The sequence below is a fragment of the Mangifera indica genome, chromosome 18 (genome assembly GCF_011075055.1).
Source record: "Mangifera indica cultivar Alphonso chromosome 18, CATAS_Mindica_2.1, whole genome shotgun sequence".
NCBI classification, from domain to species: Eukaryota; Viridiplantae; Streptophyta; class Magnoliopsida; order Sapindales; family Anacardiaceae; genus Mangifera; species Mangifera indica.
In genome coordinates, this window is record NC_058154.1 from 4,400,389 (window position 1) to 4,418,953 (window position 18,565).

At 34.4% G+C, this 18,565-nt stretch overlaps 1 protein-coding gene and 2 long non-coding RNA genes across 3 annotated transcripts; all 3 read right to left on the reverse strand.

The window, feature by feature from the left end:
• Window positions 1–9,781: 9,781 nt before the first annotated feature.
• On the reverse strand, window positions 9,782–10,923 carry LOC123201254. Its single transcript, XR_006498792.1, has 3 exons — window positions 10,580–10,923; window positions 10,264–10,494; window positions 9,782–10,142 (listed from the first exon to the last, which is right to left on the reverse strand). It is a non-coding gene; the product is annotated as an uncharacterized LOC123201254 (long non-coding RNA).
• A 788-nt stretch (window positions 10,924–11,711) lies between these two features.
• On the reverse strand, window positions 11,712–13,077 carry LOC123201298. The gene is made up of 6 exons (XR_006498800.1): window positions 12,761–13,077; window positions 12,604–12,669; window positions 12,456–12,520; window positions 12,314–12,373; window positions 12,104–12,225; window positions 11,712–12,014 (listed from the first exon to the last, which is right to left on the reverse strand). It is a non-coding gene; the product is annotated as an uncharacterized LOC123201298 (long non-coding RNA).
• Window positions 13,078–16,640: 3,563 nt separating this feature from the next.
• On the reverse strand, window positions 16,641–18,108 carry LOC123201890 (probable pyridoxal 5'-phosphate synthase subunit PDX1). The gene is given in 3 exon segments (XM_044617466.1): window positions 16,641–16,898; window positions 16,962–17,210; window positions 17,213–18,108. Coding segments are annotated over 2 exon segments (927 nt in total). The 5' UTR covers window positions 17,901–18,108; the 3' UTR covers window positions 16,641–16,898; window positions 16,962–16,971.
• Window positions 18,109–18,565: the final 457 nt, after the last annotated feature.

The window sequence follows — 18,565 nt, forward strand, 5'->3', positions numbered from 1 at the left end:
TTCTTGCATCAAAAGTTTTTCCCTAGGTATTATCTTATCCATGTTCTCAGGGTATGCTACAGAAATGTTTTCTTCTGTAATCTACCCTGTGCAATCTAGTTTTTATGATGAATACACAAAAACTTTTGAAAAACCAAGTTATAGGTCATTTCATCTTTTTTTCCTAGTTCACAACTTTGTATCCATCAATTTTCCCTAGGTTTCAAAGAAAATATAATGTATTCTATTTCTAGTCATAATTTTTGGGGTCTAAAGTCATTTTTTTACTTTAGAGACTTTTGGTCTTACTAGGATTGAGAATGTGTGTCCCTAAAAAATAATATGATCATTATCTTGGATAAAAGGTTTCACCTCTGCCTGTCCTCACAAAAATGAGTTCCTAAAGATGAAATCAACCTCTAAGTAGTCTAATACTTTTCTTAGAGTAAATTTCTTTTTTTTTTTTTAAAGTATGGGCATGTCTTGGACATATTCCATAATCATACTTTGTCCTCTATCTGCAACATTATTCATGATAGGCTAATCGAGTTGTTTCCATAGTTCTTGTGGAAAAAGTACTTTCTAGCTATGCATTTGGTTGTTCTTGTATTTACTAGAAGATCTAATGTATATGATTCATATTCTGAGAAATGCAGTTTCATGGTGACACATTTGTTATTCCCTATACTAAAGCATGACAATAAATTTTGTAATTCATTATTATTCGTGTAAATGAAGTTTCATCTTCATATATTGAGATTTATACAGATTTATAGCCAATTATCCTCTTAGAAGAGTTCCTCGAAAGACTTTCAGTATCTAAATCATTAGTTTCTTTTCCCAATATATTGATCCTTGGTTCATTAGGTCCGATATCTTCCCTTATCCTTCTTTTTGAAATTGAAATTCTATGAGTAGGAAGGGTTATATCAACCTAATCGCCAATTTTCTCTCTTTTAATTCCATATGGGTTTATTTCCATACCCATCACGCTAGGCTGCAGAGTGAAAATTAAAACCCAATGTTTTGGCCAAGTTATTTGTCAAGGATTAACAATTGGCAAATTTATTAGAATAATAGAGTTTGATCCTGGGAGATGCACTTTAGTACTCGATTGGGATTGCATTAAAATAGGATTAACTGAATTGACTAATCGGTATATTATCATTTATTGAATAGTTATTCCATTACTAGGTTGTAGAAGATCTTCCAATCCAAAAGTGTAAATTCGAAGAACCATTATCCTTTTAAGATTTGGATCCTTAAGGCTAACCATATATCTTGGGCAGATAATACCATAAAAATAGAAACATTCATTCCTCCACGAAATATTCCTTGTATAAGAACTTGTATAGCTCCTAATTGTATATAGTGATACTTGTTCTTTGCCCGTTTAATAAGTTCACGAACCTTGAGTAGCCATTCATCATTCGAAAGAATGATCTCTCCTCCATTGGATTGAGTAAGAGCTACTCTTATAGGTTTTTCATGTACATTTTGTAGTCCATGAACCTTAAACATCCATCGTGATGTTCTTCCAAAGACTTGTGAAGGTGTAAGCTTTAGAATAGCCTATTCGTTTGGGTTTATTATTGTATTCTCATAACTCATAGAAGAATTAATTACCAAGTTAGGAGTAACCTCACTATCTAGCAATATGAGTTTCTCATCATCGTTGAATAAATCCTCATCTAGTTCAAACAAGTACTTTTGGTCAGAGTTACTAGATGAGTTTTCCTTTGAATCCTTAGAGTATTCTGAATTCAGTTTGTACACTAATTCATCACCCAAGTGTACCTCGTACCTAAATATAGGCTCGTATTCAAAAGTCCTAGTTCCTAAATCAACATTTAGTAATTTTACACTAGTATTCTTTTTAGCCTTATTTGGGCATTTGTCTGCAAATGATCTTTGTTATCACAAATCCAACAATAATTACAATCTTTTGTGTTTTTACCCTAGGGCCAAGTGATACAATACTTTTTAGCTCCTTATTCTTTCGCTGTTAGCGAAGTTTTCCTTATTTTTCTAATAAACCTTCTATGATTTAGAAGTTTTGATTTATTATAAACATGTTTTTTCCTCATATTATGAAAGCACGTAGATTTGAATCTACCTCACTTGTGGAAGCTACCTCATCTCCTATGAGTATTCCTATTTCGAGTTTTAATCAGCTTGTTACAACCATATTCTTTTGGGATACCTTCAAAAATGTAACAAAAGGTATCATCAAAATTAAGTTTCTTGGCTTCCTTATCAAACTTAGCATTATTTAGACACATGGTTCTCACGAGTTGTCTTACAACTTTTATCCTTCCTTTTAAAGAATCAATGATTTGATTCTTTTCCAAGAGTAGCTTGTAAGCCTCGTTTGCACCCTTATCCCATATGTTGGGCAACTTTGTGAAGAAGGTGTTTTTCATAACTTCTTGTGTGTCTCCAGGTAACTGGAAAAAATATTGTTTATATTCACTAATGAATTTTTCAAATTAGAACACATCGCAAAGTCAAAGCTTAGCTGAAACTTCTAAAGCTTCTAACGCTGCTACCTTTACAAGATTCCTACTAGTTGTAGTTATTTCAGTAAATTCTCTTAAGAGCATATTCTTAAAAAAGGCGAAAATTCCTTCACGACTTTTTGAGTCTCTTACTGTATCTAAAATTTTGGTACTAGCTTTTAAGCTTACCTAAAAGTTTCCTACAGCTCCTTACAGTGTAGACCATAAGAAATGATAAGTTTGTCCTAGGTCAAAGGCTTTGTTTTGCATATTAACCTAGTTAACAGTTTCCCAAACTTCAATCGCATTTTATATGTTACATAATCTATGTTTAGAAAACTTTCGCCAAAGGGAATTTCCACCATTTGTGGTGTAGTTCTCGGCATGAATTCCAACTTTATCTTTGTAGGATAAGTCATGGGTATATATTCAAGCTTAGAAATTTCTCTAAGAAATCCCTCAAAAACGTGTAAAGGATTCTTCACTCCTTCTAATGGATGATCTTTAATCTCAAATTCCCTGAGATTAGAGATTAGATTTTCTAAATCTTCCATTTTAAGACTTAGAAAGATTTTTTTTATTTCTGTTTTTCAAAAGTCTTCCTTTGTTTATTTAATTTCTCCTTATAATATTTGCTGATTTTCTCAACATATCCAAAAGAGTAATTTTCAAAAGTCTTTATTCCACCTTTCATTTCCTTTCTTTTTTCGAAACAAAATATTCCTCTTTTATAGCCTTTAAATACAAGTTTTCAGTTTTTTCCCAATCACCTTAGGATTCCTGAGCGACAAAGTTTGCATATCCTAGCAGCAAACTAGACTATTTACTTTTTAGGTTGATAGTAAACTACTTTAGGGTTTCTTTATCTGCCATGCTACCCTTTGTATGGATATAGGTTAGGTGCACTTATTGTTTCCTCTAGGTTTTGTGATTCATCGTACCAATATCAGATTACAACTTCAACTTTATCCAACCATTTATTCTGAAATTATAATTCCTTTGTTTCAATAGTTGTTATCTTGCTAGTGAATTGTAGAATTCATATGGCACCTTGCCTTAAAGCTAGATAAACTATGTCTAACAGTCTTTTAACCCTTAGTCGTTCCAAATAATTCTTTTGGATATTTGAATTTCCGTTACAGAGGTTTAGTATGCATCTCTTGACCTCTTCTTCAGTATATCCTTCAATAAGGTATATTTATTCTATGTCACTCAGAGTCAATGACATAGGATAATTTCTTATCCTAAGGATAGTTACCTCAAAACTAGAATTCCTAACTAGAGTTCTGTAATTTTGTTACCTATTCAAAAGAATAATCAAAACATGTTCCAGAGTGATAATCTTTTGTAAATCAGAACTAACTTTTGCAATTGATTCTTTAATCTGAGTTAGCTCTTGGTTAACTGAAAATATATGATAAATCATAAATTCAGTTTCCTATCAAGATTATTCAACTTAGAATTTAAGTCTTCAATTTTATCTACGAAAGTATTCAAGAAACCTATCTCAGGTTTATTTTAAATTCAATAATCTAAATGAAAACAAGATTTATTCAAACATCTATTTCTATCTAGTTCATTATTTATACTATTATAATAAGAAAATAAATAAAAGTGTTCTAATGTCCACTAGTGACGTCCAAATCACCTTATTTTCTATCTAATTATAATATTATTATTAATCCTAGATTTGTGCTTATACATGGCTTTGATACCGTTCTAGACTATTTAATCAACAATCAAATCATAGATTCACTCATTTTCATTCAGTAATGCCATGCATATATATCATGAAAATGATCAATTATATTATTAAATATTGTAACTTAAATTTTGGGGTAATAAAAAATTCACGCCAAATTTTGCGGTTTAAACAGAAATACCCATATATTAAAGGATTTAAATGAAAATGCCCCAAATATCCTATAAAATACCAAAACTACCATTTTTAATTAAATTACCCTTTTTTTATGGGTATAAGCAAAATTACCCCTAATTTTGGGGTTTAAACAAAATACCCTTATTTTAAGGGATTTAAACAAAAATGCCCCAAAATAATACCAAAATTACCCTTCTTTATTTCTATATAAACCATATATCTTTATTCATTTTTAACATATTTGAGAGAAATTTCTAGAAAAAGAAAAGAAGTTTGTATTCAAGATTTCCAGCGAGAAGAGAAAAGTTCGTGATATCAAGGTTTTTATACCTACTATTACTTCAATCGTTATTATTTTTATTAATAATGCAATTATATATGATGTTTTATATAAAAAATTATAGTGGTGTGTAAAAAGTGAAATAATAAAAATTACATAGGCTATGTTGTAAATATTATAATAGTATAGGGTGAAATGATATTTTACAATAAAAGATGTTAGCGGATTAAATTAGATAATATTAGAGGATAAAATGATATTTTATAATGAAACGTGTTAGAGATATCTTAGATAATATTTGGGGTAAAATAATATTTTAAATATAGTGGTAAAGTGATATTTTCACAAATTAGTATCACATTAATTAAAATATATTAATAGTCAAAATATATAATTGAATTATGGAATAGGTATATATTGTGTAATAAAAATATGTAAATAGTGTTTTTAGTCATATTATTTATATTGATTATATATTTTATTGTAAGATTAATCTAAATGGCTAGATATGCTTCAATTAGATAGGGGGGAAATAGATAGAAAATGATAACAATGTTATAAAATATGTTAGAGGTAATAGAAAATTGATTAAAACTACCCTTCCTTTTTAACATATCTGAAAAAGATTTCTGGAAAAAGAAAAGAAGTTCGTATTCAGGATTTCGAGCGAGAAGAGAAAGTTCGTGATATCAAGGTATTTATACCTACTATTACTTCAATATTTATTATTTTTATTAATAATGCAATTATATGTGATATTTTATATAATAAATTATAGTAGTGTGTAAAAAGTGAAATAATAAAAATTACATGGGCTATATTGTAAATATTATAATAGTATAGGGTGAAATAATATTTTACAATAAAAGATGTTAGAGGATTAGATTAGATAATATTAGAGGGTAAAATGATATTTTACAATGAAACGTGTTAGAGATATGTTAGATAATATTTGGGGTAAAATAACATTTTAAATATAGTGGTAAAGTAATATTTTCATAAATTAGTATCACATTAATTAAAATATATAATTGAATTATAGAATAGATATAATTGTGTAATATAAATCTGTAAATAGTATTTTTAGTCATATTATATATGTTGATTATATATTTTATTGTAGGATTAATCTAAATAGCTAAATATACTTTAATTAGATACAAGGGAAAATGGATAGAAAATGATGACAATGTTATAAAATATGTTAGAGGTAATAGGAAATTGATTAAAATTCTAGAACACACGACATTTAAAGAATTAATCCAAATTGTGAACGACAAGTATAACTATAGATCAAAAGATATTTAACATTCAGTTAAACATGAAACCAAAATATCTTGATGACGACATTCTAGTAGAAATTTTGAATGATGAAGATGTTGAGGTTCTTAATGGTTTGTCTAACCTTTTCAAAGAATGTGTTTCAGTTTTTGTAACAACTACAGTTAATGATGACAAGTATAAGACTCAACAAACAGATGAAGAATTATAAGGTGGTGAGTCAAGTAGTTACCAGAAAATCAAACTATTGGTTTTCAAAATATCAATCAAAAACAAGAATTTTCAAAGGAAGATTTTACGTATATAAATGTTGTTGATGTTGATGCATTATATCATGCGAAAGAATTTATTAATGGCAACGAAGAAAAATTTCCAGAGTGGAGTGAATTTGACGAAAAGGTTGTGCATGATATTCTAATCGAGGAATCAGAGGTTGAAGAGAAGACACATGTTAATAAAGATATCGGAGGTTAAAGTAGTTTTCCAAAAACAAATCCTGATGGTGGGAATGTTTGTATTGATGCATTTCATTGGTTACCTCCTTTTCCTAACCAACCATCTACATCTAGAAGCCAAAAAGTGTCAAACGATAGTGATTCTCCAAAAGTTGGTATATTATTTTCAAGTAAACAATATGTCATTGATGCAATATGTCAAGATGCTCTTTAGAGAGGATATCAGTTTACAGTGGATAAGCCAGACATGCACAGATGGGTGGTTAAATGTGTTAACAAAAATGTAAGTGACGTGCACGAGCAGTTAGGATGGGAGAAAGTGATAGTTTTAAATTACGTCGTTTGGATAGCCATCACACATGTTCTAGAGACCATATATTACCTCATCATAGGCAAGTAGGCGTCCGAGCTTTAGGACAAATTTTGAGGACCAAATTTATATTAGTTGATTGTGTTTATCGACCAAAGGAGATCATTGCGGATATCACTGATTGATATATCATACGCATAAACATGGTGGGCAAGAAATTATGCACTTCAATCATTGAGGGGCACACCAGAAGAGTCGTTTATGTTGCTGTTAGAGTATTGCTATAATTTAGTACGTTGTGATCTGGGAACTGTGACACATACACTAACAGATAAGTAGGAACAATTTAAATACTTTTACATGACATTGGGTTACAATATCCATGTATTCTAACAACATATTTGACCGGTCATTTGTATTGATGCTGCATTTTTAAAGAGTAGATATCTAGGTTAACTATTTATCGCTATTGTAGTGGATGATTATAATCAGATATACCCATTGGCTTTTGGCATCGGTCCCAGGGAAGACCATGACATATGACATTGGTTTTTAACAAAGCTAAGAGATTGTTTTGGTGAGGTAACTCATTTAGTCATTATATAAGATCAACATGTGAGTATATTTTCTGTAATGGCTGAAGTATTCCCTGGTGTGCACCATGGTTATTGTTGTCATCACATTCATTGTAACATGCGATCCAAGTACAAAAAGAATGCAAAAGTCACATAGATGTATTGGAAAACAACTAAGACGTACGCAGAGTATGAATTTCGAGAGGTAATGAAGTCATTGGCCCGTATGCACCCTGATGCAGCCATATACTTGTGTGAAGTGGGTTTTGATTATTGGGCATAGGTACAATATAATGACTACCAATATCACTGAATCGTTTAATGCACTAGTCAGACATGCTCGAGGTTTACCTATTACTATGCTAATTGAGTTTATCAGAGGTATATTGTAGCGATAGTTTTATGAAAGAAGAAATCACGCAAGTACATATTCAATATTATAACATGTTATAAATGTGTGTATGTAGACTTATACTTAATTACTCACCATATCTGTTTGTGTTTATATGATTTGAAGATACTTGCACCAGCCCAGTAATGTCTTGGGTTAAAGAAAAGATTGCCAAACGTGTGAAAAAAATCTTCAAACTTAGAGGTGCATCCTATTACATCTTAATGATATCAGGTTCTTGGTAATGGCCAATATTATGCCCTGATCGACCTTACGGAGCAAACATGTACCTGTAGAAAATTTCAATTATTACAGATTCCTTGCATGCATGTCATTGTTGTTCCTAGATATATGAAGCTTACCACCTGCATTTAATCGGTACATCCATACTACAACACCACTTTTTATTATACAGTTTATGCGGAGGCTGTCAATCCATTAGGAGATTAGTCAGAATGGATCCATCTAGAAGAGGCAAGTGTTATCCACCCTTTATTCGTGCATCATCATCATGCAAGTCGTCCAACAAATAAAAACAGACGTCCTTCACAAGGAGAGATTGTTGAACAACTTATTTATAGCGGATATCACAAACCTGGACATATGAGATAGAATTACAAGAGTCCTATTCCAATACCTAGTTCTATACCATCAAGTTCAAGAAGAAAAAAGAAAGATGGAAGATAACTGCACTTGTAATTATACTTGTTAATTTTGATATAAATGTTATTATTATACTTGTTACTTTAACTAAAATGTTTGTGATTGTAACATATTTTGATATAAATGTTAGGCCAAAGGACTATTTCCCACCAAACCTATGTTGAAATGTCAAAGTTCCCTCCATTAACTATGGAAATATCGTTTACCCACCCATAAGCAGTTAAAATTAACGGAACCCTAACTCCTAAAAATTTAATCTCATTTTACCCCCTAAAATTTTAAAACCTAACATTTTATTCCCTAAGCCAAGTTTGAAAATATCGCATTTCCCCCCTAGGGTTTATTTTCAAAACCCGTTCACTTTCTCTGGTGCCATCGCCGACCGTCTCTCCCTCTCGACGGTTTTTCTTCCACCGACGACTTACCTCAACTCCACCCAAACTCATTTGACACCGAAAAACGTCGTTTGGGAAGAGAAATCATCTTCCCAAACGACGAAGACGAGATCGATCAATTGATCTTGTTTTCGACGTCTGGGAAGACGATCGTCTTCCCAGATGAAGACGACTCGTCTTCCCAAAGGACGACGAGTTGTCTCATCTTCGTCTGGGAAGACAAACCCAGACGACGATGATTGAGAAGACGAAGAACTTTGTCTTCCCAGACGAAGTTCTTCATCTTCCATGGCTTCTCCGACTTCGATCAGGAGTCCAAATGTGAGGAAAGAGTTTACCGAAAGGAGAGGATGCTTCAGGAGAGGATGCTTCAGGAGAGAATGCTTCGGGAGAGAGAGGCCATCGGCAATGGAGCCAGAGATGTTGTCGGAGATTTCAAAACAAAACCCTAAGGTGAAACTGCGATTTTTTAAAACTTAGGCTGGGGGAAAATTTTAGTTTTTAAAGTTTAAGGAGGCAAAATTAGATTCTATTTTAGTTTATTTTTAATATTATAGAGAAAATAACGTTTTTACCCTTATCACCGTTAGGGTTTTGTTAAATTTAACCAGCCATGGGTGAGTGTTTGATGTTTTCATAATTAAAGGGTGGAAACTTGAGAAAACATCAAACCTTGGGTGGGAAATAGTCATTTGGCCTTATTTTTAATATTAAATATAAAATGACGATTTTACCTTTACTATCGTTAATTTTAACTACTCATGGGTGGGTAAACGGTATTTCCATAGTTAATGGGGGGAACTTTGACATTTCAGCATAACTTGGGTGGGAAATAGTCGTTTGGCCTAAATGTTACTTCATCTATACAATTTCTGATTGTAATATATTATCTTTTAAATTTGTGATTGTACTTGTTAATGTATCTATAAAATTTTGGCTAGTAATTACTATATATGTCCATGTTAATTTCATATATATTTTTTCATTCATTATACTTGTCGCTTATAGTAATTATATAAAAGGCAAACGCATATAAATGAATAAACATATATACATATACAAATGAGGTATAATATAATCGTCAATCAATATCTTGGAAAAATAGTTGTATGTCTAAACGCGTGCGTAAGCGTAATGAGTCCTCCCTCTCAAAAGATAACAATCGGCGAAATGTCAAGCACTCGATGTATCGTAACATGAACATACCACAATCACCTGATAGGGGTGCCTACTGTGTATATCCACCGCCTTATGCAATGCAAATGGATTGTCCCGTGGACTTCGACCTTTGTGAGACCCAAATGATGTCGCAGCTAGCAAATATGGTATCATTGACGTATACCCTAACATCTTTCGCCTAAATAACTCTAGGTCAGTAGTAAAACTCTGTAAGGAGTCGTAAATTGTAATCTTCCACTCCTTCAAATCTAACAACCCTACTACCCAGTATGCATTATCAAAGTTTATTAGGATATAAACTTGCACACATTGATAAAATACATATATTAGACCTTAATTCAGTATTCTTTAAAAAGTAATTAAGGTTTGAATACTCACCTTATTGATCACATCTCAGGGTTACAAATGTAAATTAGGTGGATAATCCGCATCCACCAATCGTGTGAAGAGCGAAGGAAACTGGTAGTTATAATGATCTTTCATCCATGCAGCATACTCATGAAGGATGTATCCAACAAAGCAAGTTAGAACCATCATCCAGTTCTGACGAACATTCGTAGTATCATTATACTGTCGTCGACGTAATAATTCCAAAAATGAATCTACATACTGAAAAAACAGAAAATATAACGTTATGACGCACTTGAATGATCTTTTATGCTAAAAACAAAATTAATTGTTCAAGTGAACTCACCTCGTCAAACAACTATCTGGATGTATCCATGAGTGTACCTCAAAAGACAATTTTGGTCCTTTTTTCTATGTCGTATACATGACGTTTCTAAAAAAGATTTGGCTCTGTATAACATTTCTTAAAAATTTTCTCACGCTCAATGCTCGATAACTGTACAATCAATCTCGACTGTTAAATCCATAGTTTCAAGGGATTTGTGTATAGGCTACGAATAAGTGGTCTCTTCTTGATAATTCTACTATAAATTATGCGAAAATACTGCACCAAAACAAATAGGCCAAAGGACAATTTCCCACCCAAGGTATACTTTTTCTGCACATTGCCACCCGTTAACTTTGAAAAACCCATTTACCTACCCATGGGTTGTTAAAAAAACGGATTCAAGGGTGAAATCGTTATTTTATCTGTAATATTAAAAATAAATTAAAATTTAATCCTCTTTTCCCCTCTAACCCCTAAAAACTAACCATTTCCCCCTAGGCCAAGTTTTGAAAAATAGCATTCCCCCCCTAAGGTTTAGTTTTCAATCCCCGACACCAAATCTGAAGCCATCGCCGACGACAAAGCCTTCCCGATGCACCACCATGCTACGACGACCTATCTTCTCTCCTCTGGAACATCGATCAGCCTAGATTTGGCTTCTCTTCGCTTGAAAAGTTGATGAGCTTCCTCGAGAGACGAAGCTCTTCATCTTCCCAAACAAAGACCACTACCTCGTCTCTGTATAGGAAGACGATCGTCTTCTCAGACGGAGACGAGGTCGTTGTCTTTGTTTGGAAAGACGAAGAGCTTCGTCTCTTGACAAAGCTCTTTAAATTTCTAGGTGAAGACGATGCTAGATCTGGGTCGATTGACGTTCCAGAGGAGGGAAGAGAGGTTGTTGGAGCATGGTGGTGCGTCGAGAAGGCTTCGTTGTCAGCGATGGCATCGAATTTGGCATCGGGGATTGAAAACTAAACCTTAAGGGGGAGAATGCTATTTTTCAAAACTTGGCCTAGGGGGAAAAGAGATAAAATTTTAAGGCATTAGGGTTCCGTTAAATTTAACTACTCATGGGTGGGTATTTGGTATTTTCATAGCTAAAAGGGGGAAACTTGAGAATGCAGTATACCTTGGGTGGGAAATAGTCCTTTGGCCAAACAAATAATACATCATTTAAAATTACATTAACTCGTGAGATTTTTATAAATTTTTTAATACCTTCTGTAAAACTATAGTCATAGTTGGAGAATCTGCAAATGAAGTTAGGTCAACTATATTATCTTTCGAGACCTATTGTAGGTAAATACACAAATTCAGTAAATAAATAATATATTTTTTCAATCATACTTATTAAATTTCTTGAAAACTTAATTACCTGAATGAAGTCCACTTGTGCAGAGAGCTTAACTACATCATCAGTGACTTCATCGTCCTGAGAAGCAATATTGATCACCTGTTTTCCCTTGCTTTGAGTGTTTACATAGACCAAACGAAGATCTTATTGTAATAGCAGATCAAAGGTAAATGACAATTGATATTAACCTGAATGAAGTCCACTTGTGCAGAGAGCTCAACCACATCATCAGTGACTTCGTCATCCTGAGAGGCAATATTGATCACTGTTTTCCCTTGCTTGGAGTGTTAAGATAGACCAAACGGAGATCCTATTGTAACAACAGATCAAGGGTAAATAACAATTGATATTAACAAAAGTAACAATTTACAGTGGTTATTTCGATAGTTTATCTCAACCTCTGCCCAAGGTGATAATGAAGCATCCTCATGGGGTGATCCATCGTCGTCAACAATATTCTATGACAATATTAACATTTCATATTAGTAAATCAAAATGTTTAACAAAAATTATAAAGTATACAATTAACAATGTACATACCCTAATATCGAAATAGATGTCATAATGGGATCCCTTCTCAATGTGGCCTCCTCAACACCGAGACACTATCATAATATCGATAGCAACGAGTTAATAGAAAATCACAATATCACAATATTAGAATGTGTACTGTCGATAGTATACGTACATCTATTTTTGGAGTTGATGTCATCTCTTAATCCCCTATCGGTGTAGCCTTAGAAACGTCAAGCCGCTGTTATAATGTCGACAGTAACGAGTTTAGAGAAAATGGATAATCGAATGTGTAAATATGATATAATATTAATAATCAATATTATACTTACCGGAATCATCACAAAAAGTATCGACGGGGAAATTGTGTGAGGTGATCTATCATCGTCGATATCTTGTAACAATATTAACAATTTATATTGGTTCATCAAAGAGTTACATTTATCGAGATTAATAGATGTACAGTCAATGGTATATGTACATTTACTTTTAAAGTTGATGTCATCTCTAGATCCCCCACCGGTGTAGCCTCAGAAATGTCAGGGCACTGTGATAATATCGACAGAAACTCGTTAACAAGTAATCAATCAACGATTGTTGAATTCGGATATAACATTTACAAAGGACGTTATAATTACTTGAACCATCATAGAAGGTGTCATGGGAAAAATCTCATGCAATGATATATCATCGCCCATATCAAAAGTCAATATAAGATCTTCTTTGGATGGTCCCTTATCAAACAACTGATGTTGTAATAATTTTAACATTTACGAGTTAATAGAAGACAAAAAATATTTCTAAAGTATCATTTCTAATATACTTAAAGCATTTAGCATTCATATAGATAACAAGTGGAGACGGGAATGTCGAACCCCCTTTCGATAATCCATCACCATCGTCAGAAAAAGATTGTAACAACATGTACAATTATTATAGGATTTACATGATTGCATATATAAATAGATGAAATATCTAGTAAATTATTAACTTTTTTTACCTGTCGGACATATCTGTGTAATGATAAGATTGTGTCTCCTTCGTACAAGTCATTATATCTTCTATACGACTCAGCCTATCCTCTATACGAGTCATCCTATCCTCAATCAGACTAAGTCTATCCTCCATTCTAGCCTCTCAAACTAGTGAATCAATCTAAGATAAAATTTTTCCATCGAGCCAATATAACATCAAAGTAATGAATGGAGAAATTTGGTCCATTAATAGGATGATCATCTGACATGGGCTCTGATGATATGTGCTCGTCGACAAGAGGTCGTAACAGGGTCGTTGATCGGACAAGGCTCGGTGAGAGGAGGCTGAACAAGAGCCTCGGTAGGAAGAGAAGCAATAATCGGAGAACTAACGTCAAGAGGACTTGATGATGCATCTCCTAACGATGCCAAGGGTGATGTGGACAAATAAGATCGACTATCCAACGTCCCTGTGTATTAGATTATATCATCGTACTAGTCTGTACCTTTCTAGTGGAAAATTAACATCATCTTGCAAATTTTTTTGTTTAGTGCACTTTGTTATTATACCTTATACATATGTTAATCAATAATAAATTAATACTTATTGCATCTTCAGTGAAGATAGTTGAGATAAAATCTTACCCCAAAATGTCTTTTGTGTGTCATCTCAACATTCGAGCAGCTCCTAAAATCGACAAGATATCTACCTATCGATGTAGCGAGTCTAGTGTCTCATATATCCCAAACCATTATTTCAACTTAAATCGGTTATTGTATATATTTACAATCGTATTAAATCAATTCTATTTTAAACACATTTTTTTAAAGTAATAAATGCCACAATTACTTGAAATGCTAGTAGAATTCCCATGATACCATACTGTTTAAGTTGGTTTTCCTTCTTCTTTTTCGGGCCAAAATCTATAGAAATTTGAGAGATATTATCACATATGGAGTGATATGTCATCTGCCACACTCGTACTCCCATGGGTATACATTAAACCCATCAAGATGATTAGCCAATTGTAATATCTTATGGTGAATTGTTTTCCTCAAATCACTCCCTAATAACCCCACGTGAAGATAAAACAATAGCGCTAACTTTACTGCATTAGTGTCATCCTCCCCCTATGGCCTCTACTGGAAAACATAACTCAGATCAATATATGTAACTGACTTACACCCGTGATAATATGTCTGAAGGATCTGATTTATGACCTTCAATAGAATATAGATATCAATATCTACTATATGATTGAATCGAAGGTCTGTCATAATAGCAAACTCATACGGACTGAATCTTACATCCACATCACGAATAACTTTGGAAAAACGCATTTTGCCCCCACCATGCGAATTCGTGTGTCAACCACATGAATTCGCTAGTCAACTGTGTGAATTCGCTAGTCAACTGCACGAATTCATGTGGTTGACTGTCAACTCGTGTGTCAACCAACTTTTCGAATTTATATTCCGCCCCACCACACAATTAAACTCACATTTTCACCCCCAACCACATGACTTCGTGTGGTCCATGAAATTTGAAAAATGCACAAAACCTCCCCGTCTTTGACAAATCTCACCACACGAATCTATGTGGTCAGCCCGCCATGCGCGTGGTCACTAATGAATTCGTGTGGTTACATTTCACCTCCCAAACTTTATTTTTCACACTCTATTTCAACAACAATCAACTCTACACCTAATTTAACATAAAATCCCTAAGAAAATTTATCAAAATTACTAACAAATCAAGTAATTTCATCAAAATTTTCAAATCGGAACTCTAATGCTAAACATGCAAATTTCACATCAAATCACTCAAATCTTGAACCAAAATGCATAAAGAGATGACAAGGATTGTTTTACAAACTTTTTTGTCCATTTTCATCGCTGAAAACATCACGAAAATCGCCTGAGAAAATCGAAGATGTTGACTGCGTGAAAACGTGTGTTTGGATTTGCTGTTTTCGTGTGTCTAACGGAGGTGTGCATCATTTTCATTGATTTTGATATGACGGGCATTTTCGTCTCTACGCAAATTTAGGGCATTTTGGTTTAAAATTTAAATACAGGGGCAATTTCGTTTTCCCCCCTTAACTTTAGGGTAATTTAATTAATTTCCCAAGAAAATACTAGGGAAGTGAAAGTGGGTTTATATATTATGATTTTAAACGACAACGTTTTTAACATCTTGAGTTGCCCTGATATAAGCTGACTTAACTCAAATTGAGTTTGAGTTTATAGTTGACTTGTGAATCGAATTGAAACAAACTCTATTTAATTAAAATTCGATTTATTTTTTCAATAGAGTCACATACTATGGCTCGAATTTGATCCAAATTCATAAAAAACGAACTTGATCCAAGCTAAATTGAGCCAAGTTGGCTCACATCTAGACCTATTTACAAGTCAGTAAAAATAAAATTGAAATTTTGACAAAAGGGCGTTGGAAATATATACACCAAAATAAGTGACTTGAGGTGGCTGGGCTGGGGTTGGGGATGAGAGAGAGACGGAGAATTGTCCATTGTACGCATTAACTTGGCAGCACGTGCAACACACACACCAATACCTCTTCACCTCCACAAAAACAGAACTACTTGAAATTTGAGCAGTAATTTCAAGAAATGCTCAACAACTGGTATACTCCGGTGTGGTCCAAAGGAAGAAGGATTTTGGGATAACTGGGTTATGAACTGGTCAAAATTCACCATGTTTAATCAAGCAGTTCCTGTAAGGAAAGCTTCTTGTAGCATGTGGTAAAGGACTAAGGTGAGGATATTATTTCCTTGAAAGCAAGTTTTGGTACATTGGTTTTGTGTTGATTGGGTTGTTAGCTGGAGGGTTGAAGATGATATCGATTAAGAATAACTGCAATATGCTACAATTCGGGGCTTATCCTACTACTTTCTACAATTGCTGTGCGTAGAAGATTAGCTATTCCGTGTGAATGAATTGAATAACAACTAATATTTTTTCGGTCATCCATGTTGTTGGCTAACTTTGTAAACTTATCTATCCGGTTATCATGGATTTATTCCACGCAATTGACAAACCCAACACCGGTTGTCACTTTTATGGATACACAGTTGCCAAGTTGACAATTTCCATCTCTCTACCAGCAGAAATTTCAAAAGCAGCAGCAATGCAAGGCCGTTCATACCAGGTAAGTTCAACCTCAACATTCCAATCACTAAACATAATCATAATTCAATCACATCAACATGGTCAGTTTAAAAAGTAAACTAATCTTATTTTCTTCGAAGTAAACTGTTAGAAGTTCAAAATCAAGTAAATCCAGAATAAACAAGCATAAAAACTACTCCTCACTGGATGTAAACAACAGTATTTAAACAGTTTCAAATGGTTTCCACAAGACAAACAATCCTGCACCCATGCTGCAACCCACAGTGACAGGCTTCTACAGCTGAATTCCCCATTATTCTACAAAGAAAAATTAAACAGCTTAATTGATGAGCCATCCATTATTCTAATTTCATTCAATTGAATCACCTTTACCATATTGGCTGCCATTCTTAATTTAATACCTTACCTCTTTTCTTTTATTCGGATCGACTGGCGAACCTCTCCACCTTCTCATCCTTCAAATTTAGCCCCACCATGGCTTCACCCAACCCGCAACTCACCTCTGCCAACACTTCTGGGTCACTATAGTGTGTCACCGCCCGTACAATAGCCTGGGCCCGCTTCACTGGGTCTCCGCTCTTGAACACACCCGACCCAACAAAAACCCCGTCACAACCAAGCTGCATCATCATCGCTGCGTCTGCCGGTGTCGCCACCCCCCGGCGGCAAATTGCACCACCGGCAACCTCCCCAACTGCTTTGTCTGCATCACCAAATCGTAAGGCGCCGCAATCTTTTTTGCGAAAGTGAACACCTCATCATCGTCCATGTTTCTCAAAACCCTAATATCACCCATCACGGACCGCACATGCCTAACGGCTTCGATAACGTTCCCCGTCCCAGCCTCGCCCTTGGTCCGTATCATCGCAGCGCCTTCGCGAATCCGCCGCAGGGCCTCGCCTAAGTTCCGGCAACCGCAAACGAAGGGAATCCGAAAGTTGTGTTTGTTTATGTGGTTCTCTTCGTCGGCTGGAGTTAAAACTTCGCTTTCGTCCACGTAATCAATCCCAATGGCTTCTAGAATTTGAGCCTCAACAAAGTGGCCTATCCGGGCCTTGGCCATGACGGGGATTGTAACGGACTGTTTGATTTCTTTAATAAGTTGTGGGTCTGACATACGAGCCACGCCACCTTGAGTGCGGATATCGGCAGGGACGCGCTCAAGAGCCATGACTGCACAAGCGCCAGCTTCTTCGGCGATACGTGCTTGCTCCGGAGTAACGACGTCCATTATGACGCCGCCACGGAGCATCTGAGCAAGGCCTACTTTGACAGAGAAAGGAGATTTCTTGGTCTCCGTTAGCGCGCCGTTACCGTAGACAGCTACCACCCCGGTTCCTGCCATTTTTAACGATAGAATGGATAAAGAAAGAAACTTGCTAATGAAAGAGGAAGGCGGCGATTGAGGGGGGTGACGAGTTGCTTAAATAGAGAAAGAGGTGTTTTTGATTGGTTGGTTGTGGTTCGAGCGAGAAAGCGGAACCAAAACGAGTTGAACTTGACAGTATTTTGATCGGACGGTTGAGAGAGAGAGGCTGTTAAATTTTTTTGATTGGTTTGCTTGGAGGCCACGCAGTCTTGGTTTGCGGAGCCTGGCATACCAAAAATGCAAAAAGTTCTATTTATGTGCAACTTTCTGAATTCGTATCCATTTGAATAAATTTGGACACGTCGGCTCATCTCTTTTTTAATACGAAACGAAATAATATGTCACTGAATGAACTAGTTGAATCATTGAGATTGTCTTCGAAAGTCTTATAATCAGTCTTGTTCTGAGAAAATCAGTGGATGGTACGCGGGAATATTTCTTCTCCTTTTTTCTGTACAAAATAAAGTAATAAAAAACCAAGTGTTTTTATTTAGGCCAAAAGACTTGTTCGAACTAAGGTAGTGTGAATTTTTAAACTCTTATTTTTTAATTTTTAAAATTTAAACCCTCAATTATAAATAAATTTTTATTAAAAATCTTAGTTAAAATTAATAATAAAACTGTTATTTAATAAAAATTTA